Raw genomic sequence first — 12986 nt, forward strand, 5'->3', positions numbered from 1 at the left:
ACCCAGTAATGGCTATGCCAAGGCTAGGGCTTCAGTATTCAACTTCAGAGCAAATTGGAACTACAGGTCAGATAAGTAAAGACCCCATTTTAATAATGTCAGTTGTAAACAACTTCAAAACTGGGGTATAGGGCTTGCAGTTGTCCACTTGGCCAGGGTTTGGAAACTTTCTCTGACCCCTTCCCCAAGAACACTTCTCCTTGTTAGACTGTTTTTGGATCAGCTCCATAGGCTGCCTTGCTTAATTAGTACACATGTATCCATAGCACCTTTGGGACTGTTTCATCATTAAGGTTTTAAATGTATTCACTTCAGCTTTCTTAGCTTGGCAGAGGAGACCATCCTGGTCGTCTGTAGAGACTATCAATTATAAACTAAAAAATGGGGGGTTGGGATGGGCATAAAAATCCAACTTGGAAGTTCCCAAAGGACACAAACCAGTTGTGACTGGCTTATGCCCTTCTCCATTGCTTCTCCCCAATGAAATGTCTTTTCAGGCCCTTTATTCCCTAACCATTGGGTTTGGTTGCTCAGTGGGTCAGAATATATAGCCTCATTCTCCTGGGGCTTGTATCAGCCATTCACAGAAACTGAATCAGCCAGGGTTTCAGAGAGTAAACCCACTAGGGGATATACACAAAGAGTGTTATTTCAAGGAGTCAGATTGCACCATTGTGGGGTCAGGCAAGGAGAGTTGGAGATACAGCGAGAACCTTCTGGAAGGGGGCCAGCACCCATAAGCATGAACTAAAGCTGACACCCCTTCCCCTTAGCTGGAATGTTTTCTTCCTCAGGGCAGCCTCCTTCTGGGCTCTTAAGGGCTTCCCACTGACAGAACTAGACCATCCCAATGATCTAGGACAGCCCCTTCCTTAAAGTCAGTTTTGGACTTTAGTCACACCTACAATACACCTTCCCAACAGTGTGCAGGTGTGGGTATGGGGGGGGTTAATGGGACTGCAGCTGTGTGGGTCATCTACAACTGAGACATTACCTGATGGATGATTTTAAGGAGGGAAGGATTGATTTTGGTTCAGTTTGACCATCTATGGTGAGGAAGGCATTGTGGCAGGAACATGAGGCAGCTGGTCACGGGCAGCCACAGTTAGGAAGCAGAGAGAATGAATGCCAAGGCCCACTTTCTTTCTTCTTTGACTTGGCCTGGAACACAGACCATGGATGGGGATGAGTCCTCTCACCTCAGATAACGAGCTAGAGCCCCCAACCCCCAATCACAGACATGCCCAGAGGGCTATCTCCTGGTGACTCTAGATGCTGTTGAGTTAGCCATCAGTAGCAGAGCCAAGCTATAGAATGTCCCACATTTCTCCCACCTGATATTCTTGCAGTGCTCTTTATCTGTCATGGGTTCTGATCAACCATTTTCAAGTCACTGGGTACCTGGGGATTTGTGTTTACTCTAACTTGGTTTCCAGCCAGGTGGTTATGTCTGAAACAGTCAGTTCTGCCTGTTCCTTTCCTTCTTTTCCCTCTCACTTTCCCTCAGGTAGCTGGGAAGGGAGGTTCAAAGAAATGATACTGAAGGGCCAGACCAGTCAGAAAAAAACTGTAGGGCGCCTTTGTAAAGTTTCCCTCTGTGGTCCCCTATTTGCTTCCCCCAAAGCTTGTTCATGTCTGCCTTCACCCCCAACCTTGGCAGATGGCGGGGGCACATTCCCTCACTAAAGGGAGATGGCCTCTCCAGACACAGTCAGTGTCCACAGACCTACAGAGAGAGAGAACATGGTTTGGGGAGCCCAACAGGTTTGATCTGTGCATGTGCTTCACTATACTGTGAAATCTAGCACTTGGACAGCTGAAGAAAGGAGCTCTGGGCCACCAACAAAAACTCAGACTCCATGTAGGATCTACTTAGCAAGAATTCACATCAAGGCCTGGAGTTGAAGGTTGACTTCCCATCGGCTGGCTGACTGTTTCCCTGGTTCTGGGACAGGGATAGGGCTGGCTGGAAACAGGGTCTCATTTTTGTGTCAGCCATAGTGCCTACCAATGCTACAGCTTGGGTAGGTTCCTCGGCTTCCTTGAGCCTTTATTTCCTGTGAAATACAGAGATTACCAGCATGAACAAGGACAACCTCTATAAAGGCCATTTGAAGATCCTGTCTGCCGTCTGTCTGGCTTTTGTAAAATTCAGTTTGTACTCTTGAACTTGTCATATTAGATATAAAAGGAAAAAAAAAAAGTCCTCCATAGTGAGAGGTTCCTAGAAGCAAACATGAAGGGCAGCCACAGCTTGAAGAGCAGGGTAAATATTAGTAACTTCACTAATGTTCCCTGCCAACAAAACACCCTTAAGGTGACAAATGTTCTTTGAAATTAAGCTTGAGTAACTCTTTTGTTGTTGATTTTTGTTTTGCTTGTGATAGGATCTCACTATTGGCCTTAGCGGGCCTGGAACTCACTCTGTAGACCAGGTTGGCCTCAAACTCAGAGATCCACCTGAGTCTGCCTCCCAAATGCTGGGACTGAAGGCATGTGTCACCATGACTGGGCAGTCCCTTGTAATATACTGTAGGTGGTGAGGAAGGGTGAAATCAGAAGTCTGGGGAGATATGTTGTAGGCTGAGGAGTATCTGGGCTAGCCTGGGGTTCTTAGTTGATTCCTTTGGGATGAGGTGTGAGGGTGCTGGGCTGAGCCTGACCTTCAGATCTTAGGTGAGATTTTCTGCGTCTCCTTAGATCCATGTGTCCTCACACCTATCTCCATTCTTGTACCACTTCTGTGGGGGCTTACACAGTGCTTTCACGCTAGCTTATATTCAGGTTTAGAGTGTCAGCATTTTCTTCGGGCTGTGCGGAAGTATGTGGAGTATGAATCCTTTAACATCTTACATTTCAGGAAAAGTTAAAACGTCCCAAGATGATCATGATGAATGTTTTGAGAAAAAATTGTCAAGTATGTTCTAATGTAAAAAAAAAAAAAAAGTTGCATGAATTTGCATTTCCTGAAATGTGTGATTGGCTAATATTGTAGTCACATGTCTCGAAAATATGTAGCTTTGCAAATTGTCAATGTATGTTCATGGGCATGGAAATTATTTCTTTAGAATAAAGAAGGGTTTAGAATAAACCCTTTCAAAACATTGTTGAGTCATAACATACGTTAATAGAAAACATGTTTCAGATTGAATTTCACATCATGGGACTTTGAAGGAATGAGGCAAGTAGAACCCTCCTGGGGATTGGGTAGAAGGAACGTGTGTGTTTCATCTTTCAGAAGGAATGGCTCAGTCCTCACTGGAAGTAAATCTTTCAGAATACTGAAAGATTTTATTTTTGCTGGACTTTGCACACAAAATGACATCCTAGCATAATCTCCTTGATGCCTTACTGTGAAGGCTGTGAGGCACCGGGGGCCAGTTTGCAGATCCTCCTGAAGCACAGCGATAGATTATAGGGACAGGGAGTACCCTTTTCCACATCTCCCCACCACCCCCTGAAAGTGAGCAAGCAGATTCCAGCATGGCAGGAGTTTCTGAAATATCAGTGTTTCCCTGAGCTCCAGAAAGAGCTGTTTTTTGGGAGCTCAGAAAGTGAAGAGGCATAGTGAAAAGAAAGTGGGTGTGGGCAGGGCAGAGCGGGCTAGAAGCTGATCTATGTGTACTGTATGTGTGGACCCTCTGTAAACAGGCAAAGGTGGTATGTGCATCTGTAAGCCAAACAGCAGGTACTAACCAAGTGATAACCCAAGCTTCTTGTATCAGGGTTGAGCTGCAGGGTCTCTCTCTCTCTCTCTCTCTCTCTCTCTCTCTCTCTCTCTCTCTCTCTGTGTGTGTGTGTGTGTGTGTGTGTGATGCCTGGAACAGCTTTTTCTGTGAGGTCTCAGCAGGGTTTTCTCTATCTTTGTGGAGTTGTGGTTTCTCTTATTTTGCAAGACCCTATTCTTCTTAAATGTGCAAGATGATGACTGCACCATTGGTGTGGTTATTCTCCCTCCCGGTGGGGCTCTGTGCTCACCAGTGTAAGGGAGAGAACTCTCACTGGATCACAGAGCTTCTGTCCTCCACATGCCACATGGTAGGTGTCCCCACACACAACATACATATTCCTCACACACCCCACACACAACATACACACTCCAAACACACACACTACACAACATACACACTCCAAACACACCCCCATACACAGCATATACACTCCAAACACAGCCCCAACATACACCAACATACATACTCCACACACACACAGCATACACCCCCCACAAACAACATACACACTCCAAACACACCCCATACACAGCATATACACTCCAAACACAAACCCAACATACATACACCACATACACACCACACACACATAACATACACACTCCAAACACAACCCCCACAACATCCTCACTCCACACCCCACACCACACAACATACACACACAATATACACAATCCACATACACCATACACATACAACAAACACTCCAAACACACCCCCAAACACATATACCCCATTCCCCCATAAGCACCCACTCCCCCACACACAGACACTCCTCCCCACACCCACAACCCCAAACCCCCTCACACACCCCACACCCTCCATCACACATCAAACACCCCACCCCCATACACTCACCACCCCACACCCCATACTCTACCCTACCCACCCCCACCACATACCCCACATACTCCCCCTCACACCCCATTCCCCACACGCCCACCCCACACTTCACTCTCCCACATATATACCTGACACATACTCCCCTACACACCCCCACACACTTCTCTATACATCCCACACACACTTCCCCACACACCCCACACATACTTCCCTACATGCTCCTATAGCCCCCACTCCTCTACACACCCCCATACTCCCACACACTACCCTACACACACCCCAAACTCACTCCCCCATACCCCACATACCCCACATACTCCCCTACACATACCCACACCACATACCCCACACACTTGCCTTCACACCCCCAACCCCCATCACACACACACTCATAAAAAGCAGAAAAACATCGTGACAACATGGGGAGTTAGATATGATTTAATTCATTATATTCATGTATGGCATTATTAAAGAATGTGTACCCAATAAACCAGTACCAGGCCTGGTGATGTAACCCAGTGCCAGAGTGCTAGTTTGTGCTACAAAAGTCCCTGGCTTTGTCCCCAGCGCAGTGCCATGAGAACAAGTTAGTAAATAAATACATCTGTGTCTCTGCCTGGACCAGTGTTCCTCAGTTGTGTGCTGGAGTCCTGGATGGTAAAATCAGAATATAGTCTCCAGGGTCCTAGGTTCCCACTCTCCACCACCATGGGATCTACATTTTGACTTATTTCTGCCTGTTACACACTGATCTGAGACAACACTTGGGGAGTCACTGGCTCATGCTGTCTTCTGGGTCCTGAGTCTAGACTGAGTCAGACGGGTGAATGTACATCCCACGTCTATAAGTGCATTCCGTCCTTAGGATCACATTGGAAGAAGCCACAGGATAGAAATCAAGTGTGATTTTAAGTATAAATAAAAATGTAATTAATTCATTCAACACAGTATTTAAACATGTGATAAAATAAAATTCACAGGATATTTTACTTTTTGTAAAACATCTTCAAGCTCTAGTAACTTCAATGTGGGTTCATTTAGCAATATCACAGGTGCTTATTTATTGGTGGTGTGCAGTCAGTAGTTACTGTATTGAATACTGTGTGAATGGGAATAGAGCCCCTGATATTCACAATGGATTGTGACATTTTCTCCTGCTTCGCTGTCCCCAAATAAGACTTTTGAATCCTCTTTAGCACAGACCTTATGCCAGGCACAACCAACCAAATGAATTTCAAGATGCCTTCTATTAGATGCTTGTTGTCTTATTTGTAGACATCACCTATCCCAAGTGCTTGAGAGATATCCCTGTATAACATGACCATATTTCCAAGCTCCAAAGAAAGAGATGGGAAATATGCATAAAAAAGGGACTATGTCCTGTGGCATCTTAGAAAGTAGTGGATACAGTAGAAATATTGTGCAGTAAAAGATGGGGACCCAGAGCAGCCAGAGTGGCGGATATGAGGTGGAAGGCACCCTGAGGGTCACCCATGGCCTACTGTGACCTGGATTGCATCTGTGGTATGCACCTGGGAGTATTTGTTTTGGGTTGGGGATGTGGGTGGAAATAGAAGAGAGGCATTGGGCAGCCAAGGCAAAGCTCCCCTTTTCCTCTCCCCCCACTGAAGACTGCATTGACTTGGAGCCACTCAAGAGAAACTGCTGCAAGCACTGGACCTCTGAGTCAGCTGACCTGTTGGGATCAGTGCTAACATGAAGAGGCTCACTTCCAGGAAGATGTGTAGAGTCTCCCAAGGGCTTGGCCTTTGCTCTGGCCTGTGAGCTCAACTTCAAGGCATGTGGGAGTCCACTTAGGACTTGAAGAGTTAATGCTCAAACACAGGTGTAGAAACAAAAGGGCTAGATGCCTCCTTTTTCCTCCATGTGCTTTTGGATGAGGTTATTGAATGTGGTCCAGAAAAAATAATAAACTTGGCTCTTGTAGCTTCGTTGTAAGTTCTTGTAATAAAACTCCCAGCCTTGGCAGATAGAGTAATGCTCTGCTCTTAAAAAAAAAAAAAAAAAGTCTGGTAGCATAAGCGGAATTTAAAATACCAATGCTGTGTGCAGTTCAAGCACGGAAGAAGGGACTCAGGTGCACGTTGGCTTCCTGGGATTTGTTAGACCGTAAAACTACTTGGTGATTGTCCCTTCAACGGAACCTTGCTAAGAGTCAAGGTCCTTGGAGCTCAGTGTTCTTCGGATTCCCACAGGAAGACATCTGTCATGTGGAGGAGTAAGCAGTTAATTAGAAAGCAGGAGGAAAGTTCAGTGTACTGTGGGTGGAGACAGAACTGCTAAGTATGCTTTAATAATTGGCTTTTAGCTGGAGTTATTAGGTGAGAAATCAAATCATTAGCTCTAAAGCCTGGCTCAGAGTCACTTTCTGGGGAGGTGGGGGAAGCGAGGAGCTCTGGCAACTAGAGTGAGGAAGAGATCTTTCCTTGTAGGTAGCATCTCTCATCAACATGAGATTTTTAACCCCCACCTGTGCTGTGCACTGTGCCTGTAAAGAGATTCAGGATGGGCAGACATGCTTCCTTGGCCCTCAGGTGTTTTTTGTCAAGGGAAGGTGGTGGGTGTGTTATGTGTGAGAGGGGGCTGGCAGGAGGCATGTTGATGACAGGTAGGCAGCTAAGTAGGTCCTGAGGAGATCAGGGGCCTGGGAGGCCACAGAGGAGAGGACATGGGAGGCGTAGCACAGTGGTCCTGGCAGGGAAGAGGGATAGAAGACCAAGAGTGTCTGCGGCTGCCTTTGGTTCTACATGGTGAGTCTTGCCATGTGGGAAAGTGGTGTGAATTGGAGGGGAAGCAAATTCTAGTCCTTCTTATCACATATTTTCACTTTAGGGAGATTTTCCAGGTGACAGTATGGGTGAAGGAATGGGACTGACTACTGTGTTTTCTTTTTCTGTTTTTGTGAGCAAAAGACCCTGAACCAAGGTGGGGGATGGGCAGTGGAATAAATAGCCTTAGGAAGTTTGTTATTTAATCCAAATATAAAATCCTTGTGCTTAAAGCAACAATTTCACATTCACTTATTGTGGTACACCAAAAAATATATGTTTAGTCTCTGCTGTGACTGGCACACATTTCCTAAAACCCTTGGTGTCCCCAAAGGGATATCTTGCTTGTGTTAATGTGTTGACTGGTAAGTGGGGCTCCTAGATGGCCTCAGGTTGGGGGCTGGTTGCCAGGAACTGAGTCTTGCCCCAGTACTGTGTTCAGAGTCTGTGCTAGTAACAGTTTGACAACTGTGGTGTCAGGAGATGAGGAAGCTGAGAATATTATCCTGCAGAGTGCTAAAAGTCCACTGACATCTTCAAATATTTGAATGTTACCAAAGAATGAATAATTAATTCTCTCACCTGGTAGGCTGACTCAGACCAGCAAACAGAATCTTAGAAAGAGAACAGGACTAGAGAGATGGCTTATCAGGGGCTCTGGCTGCTGGAATCCACAAGTTGTCCTCTGACATCCAGATGTATATAATGCCACATGCCTACACACACACACATCACATACACAGGCACACATACCCCCCCACATCTCTCTCACACACACACACACACACACACACACACACACACACACACACACACACACACAAAAATGCCATTTTGAAAGAAAGACTATAAACCTGTCATGACAGACTGTGAGGCTCTTTCCAGGGTTAGGACAGAAGCCCACTGTGACTGGAAGTCCAAGGCTCACATGAAGGTCTTGCCCTAGTGCTGAGAGAGACTGTCCATTTCTCTCCAGTTCCCTTCTCTGCTGTGGGAATCATAATCACCACTGGTCCCGAGGATCCTGGGGATCTCCCGTGAACAGTATCTTCTGTACCTCCACCGTGGTGGAGGGCCTTTGTAAGGCCTGTAGAGCTGGTGGTTGAGGGGAGGGTGCTGAGTAACTGCTTGCAAAAGCAGAAAATTTCCATTGACCTGCAGTCAGGGGCACCTCCCTACCCCTGGCAACTTCTCCCTCTTCTTATTGGAATGTGCCTGAGGAGTGGCAGCAAGGGCTTCCAAATTCCTCAGCCCTGAGTTTATGAACCTTGGGGCTGCCTGGAGAGAAGACTGCAGTGAGGCTGGGTTGATGTGGCGGGGAAGATGGACAGAGGGATGGACAGACCAGCAGGAGCCCTCACTGCACTGCTGTGGGTTTTGTTCTTTGGGAAAATTTGAACAAAAATAGACAAGTGTTTTTCAGCAGCTAAAAGCTTTTACTGCAGGGCTGGAAAGCCCCAGATGAGGTAGTATTGATGCATGGCTGCACACAACAGAGATACCCAGAGGTGGCATGGTTAGTATGAGGCAAGAAGATGGATGTCAAGCCTTGACATGAACAGACAACATCAAAACAAGGCCAAAGCTAAACTTTCCACACTAGCTTTGCTTATAACCAGCATGAGGACCCTTAGAAGTTATCATTACTGTACCAGAAGGCATGTTGTGGTACTTAACACATAGTTGATGGGCAGTTAACTGCCATTCTTGTGACATGATTTTCACCTAGTTTATTAGTGATTAGTTCTGTGTTTCCTAAGCCAGTACAGACCAGAAAGGCTTCCTTAAATCTTTAAGAACTCAACAGGGGTCCATAAGGTGGTAGCTCAGGGGGAAAGGGGCTTCCTGCCAAGCCTGACAACCCCTCAGAAGTTGCCCTCAGACCTCAGCGCATGCCCACATACATTCATGCTCAAAGTAAATATTGAAAAAAAAAAAAAAAAAAAAAAAAAAAAAAGAATGAATGAAACTTGACATATCATAAAATGAGGTACTTGGGGAATCAAGCAGATATCTGGGTAGTGATGACACTTGGGAATGCCAAGAAATAACACTTGTTCATTACTCTGTTATCTCTACCACAGCCCTCTACACACACTGGTGCATACTATCACAGTGTCTACAGCAAGTTTGCTCAGGCCCAATGTTAGGGGTGTTACTAATGGTGCCTGATCTAGAATAAATTATGTGCAAAGAGTGATTGTGCCCTAAAATGTCCAGTTCAGTCCACATATGTTCACCAGTGTATGGGAGGTAGAGCTCTACTGAAGGCTTGTGGGAAATTGCAAAGATGATTTCTCATCACGGGGTTCTCTCAGAGTTGGAATGGACAGCCTGCCTGGGGTTATCTGGGAGAAGTGGGCTTGGGGTTCTTGAATTAGTGCTTAGAGAGCTTCTCTGCCTCTGTCACATCTGCTTGCATAGCAGAGAGGAGAGACAAACTAAGGATGATGGGCAAGTCTGGCTAGTGCTTCCTCTAATCTTGGTTTGGCTCTGGGTAACTCCATCACGTTGTTAACTATGTTTGCTTCAGGTGCCAGAGGGGTCTATGGTCCAGTTTTCATCAGAAAACTTCTCCTCGACAGCAGAAACAAAAGAGAAGAGTTTCCCTCACAGAAACGAGCATCTGCTAAACTGGGCCCGGAAGGAGTATGGAGCAGTGACTTCATTCACCGAACTCAAGATATCGAGAAACATCTACATTAAAGTGGGGGAGGGTAAGTCTTGTGCGGTCCCTGGTAATGACAGATTTACAATCATTGGTTGTTTGCCTTGCTGAATCCAGATGGTCAGAGCCAGGGACAGTAGGATTCCAGGGTGCTGGGACTGGCAGAGGCCTAAGGGAGGTCTTCCCATACCACCCCTCCTCTCCTTCTTTCTGTTGAAATGGGGTAGGGATTTGGCTGAGAGAAAAGGAGGTTGCTGTGTGGGGTTTAGAACATAGTCACACCTGGAATTCAGAATAAGTGAGTGGCTAAGGGTGTGGGGAAGGTGGTGGTGACTGATACAATGAAGGAGTTAGCAGGACAGGTTCAGCACCTGGGGACAGCTTCTTACCTATTATTCTGCAAATGTTTGAAGCCATTGTCCTTTCTAGTGTTGAGAGACATCAGTTAAGTTTTAGGCACGAAAAGAGGGAAAAGTGTACTAACACTTTGTTGGAAGAAAGAAAGAACTACATATGCTTTGATAAGAGATAGCCCCTTTTAATTTCCTTGCCTTGCAGAAAGATATAAATATGCAACAACTCAATTTTGAAAGCCTATTTTTAAAGTATTTTAAAGTCATTTTTAGTTGATATTTGGAACTTCATCTCTGCCCCTCAAGTTACTAGGAAATAACTGTCATGGATGGGCCTTATCCTCAGCTGGCTGTGTAAAGTGCTACATGCTCTGACAACAGCCATCACCTCCTACCCAGATATCATTGGGGGGGGTGTTGAGTGCTTGATTCCCCCTGCTTGAATCTGAGATGTTTTAAAAGAAAAATGAGACAGGTGCAATAAATGTGGGCACTGATATTGGTGTGTAAAAAGTTGGTGCCAACATTGGTGTGTTGGCTACATGCAAAGACCGAATCCGGAGTTTTCACACATACTGCAGGCAGTCCCAAGAAGGGGCATTGTTTCTGTCATTCTCTGCATTACTGTGACTCAGGAGGGTTAAGCGAATGGGTCGCATCACTAAAAAGTGGCAAAGCCAGTTCTCAGCTATAGAATCTTCACTCTTGGGTGTGCTGCTGCCTGAAGCTCTCCTTTAAGTCTTACCCAAATGAGCATATCCTGAGAGCAAAGGTGATCTCATAATTGAAAAGTGACTTGATGGCCCGAGAGAAGGGGTTTTAGATGGGAATGGAGTTCCTAAATTCTCACTGTAGTCGGGCCTCATAGGAACAAAGAGACTGAAAAACAAAATCACTTAATAAAGGCTATCAGCCAGCGTCCTGTCTGTCTGAAGCACATTCTGGCAGCATGAAGGGTGAAGGGATAACAAGTTCGGCATTGTTAGAATAAGAAAACTTGGCGTCAAAACATTTAGACTATTGGCCGCTTCCTTGCCAATGCATAGAGCACAGTAGTCACCTGCACCAGGTGTAGCTGAGCTCCACGTTGAGAGGGGGAAGTGAAACTGAAAGGCCTGGTGTAAAAGCTGATTGACTGAGTTTCCCTAGGATCCCCTGAAACTTGATTCCAGCTGTTAGCTGGGTTTAAGTCACTGGCCCGTGTCACTGACAGGATAATGGGAGAGGGGCATGAGGGGGTTGAGCAAAACTCCTTTGTTAAGCTCATAGTCCCAGGTGATGTTACTATTATTACCTCACTGATTAGCTTCCCAAACAGGGACCCTAGGCTAGGGTTCTCATCCTGCTCAAACTCCAGTGGTTTTTAGAGTTGTGGCTCCCACCTTCAAATCATCCATGTTACTGAGAACCTTGTTAGAGATGCCAATTTTTAGCTCAGTCTAGGCCAGCTAAATAAGAAACTAGGATGGGGTCAGCAGTGCGTGTTTCTGTGAACTTACCCAGGTGGTTGTACTCATTGTCCACACGGAGAGGAAGGACTGAGTGTAGAGTGCAGGCTCTTATCCAAGCACTATGGGTTTATCTCCAGGCTGTAGGCCTTCACAGCAGAAAAAGGAGCCTTCATATGACCTCTAAGACCCTGTTCTCAGAGTCCTTAGCCATGTTAACCTGCACCTTCCCTATCAAGCTTACCTGAGGCTTCCCTTTTGTGCTTGTTTTCCTACTTGGCACTTGGTGTGTGTTTTTATGAAAAGCTTGTGGAAAGTCACATAAGCTGGGGGACTCCAGACAACACAATGTGGTCAGCTCAACACAACGTGGTCAGCTCACTCAGTTCACAGTGACATCTGGGACTGGAGCCTTTACAAAAGAGTTAAACCTTTCCTAGTAGCTCATCCACCTAGAGAATCTTAGGCTATTTGTCTCAAATTTCACATCATCATTTGTTGATTCCAGAAGCCTGTACTATGTGTCTATTATATGCCAACTATGAGCTAGGCACACCTGTGTAAGAAATGCAAGCCCCAGTCCCAAGAGGGACCTGGTGTCTCAAGTTCTGGCCCACATACACACCTCCAGATTCTCAATCAGATTTCAGCCCTTCAGTCCCAATATCATTTTTCATCTTGTGACCTGGGGGAGGCATCACAGGGCTGCAGCTGTGGAGTATGCATTCCTCATCAGCACATCTGGAAAACCCCTCAGCAGATGTGGAGGGGATGCTGCTCCAATAGCTTGAATTGTGAAGCTGTGGGCTGTTTCCTTGGAGGAGGTTTTCAGAAAAGAATGCAGGATGCATAAGCCAAAGCTCTCTTGCAGCAGTTGCACAAGGAGGGGCTCCTCTGTTCCCAGGTGGTGCTGGGGACATTGCAATGGTTAGAGCTACAGTGCCTCAGTGTGAGCCTAAGGCCAGCAAATAGAAATTGTACAAGGTTGGGGAGAGGACAATGTCAACCCAGCCTGGCAACCGTGAAAACTCATCTGTTTTCAGGTGTGACTTCCAGGTGGATGTGAACTCAAGCATCACATCCTTAAAATTTAAAAGATACAAGGCTGCATTACTGAAGTGCCAAGTCTGGTTAATTCCCCTGCTGAAAATCTG

At 46.0% G+C, this 12986-nt stretch overlaps 1 protein-coding gene across 1 annotated transcript in view; it reads left to right on the forward strand.

The window, feature by feature from the left end:
* Tgfbr3 (transforming growth factor beta receptor 3) overlaps positions 1–12986 on the forward strand; it is a 150378-nt gene that overhangs the window by 95541 nt on the left and 41851 nt on the right. Inside the window, exon 4 of the mRNA XM_051198460.1 lies at positions 9897–10080. Within this exon, the coding sequence (XP_051054417.1) occupies positions 9897–10080 (184 nt within the window). The remainder of the gene's footprint in view (positions 1–9896; positions 10081–12986) is intronic.

The sequence above is a fragment of the Phodopus roborovskii genome, unplaced genomic scaffold (genome assembly GCF_943737965.1).
Source record: "Phodopus roborovskii unplaced genomic scaffold, PHOROB, whole genome shotgun sequence".
Classification (NCBI taxonomy): Eukaryota; Metazoa; Chordata; class Mammalia; order Rodentia; family Cricetidae; genus Phodopus; species Phodopus roborovskii.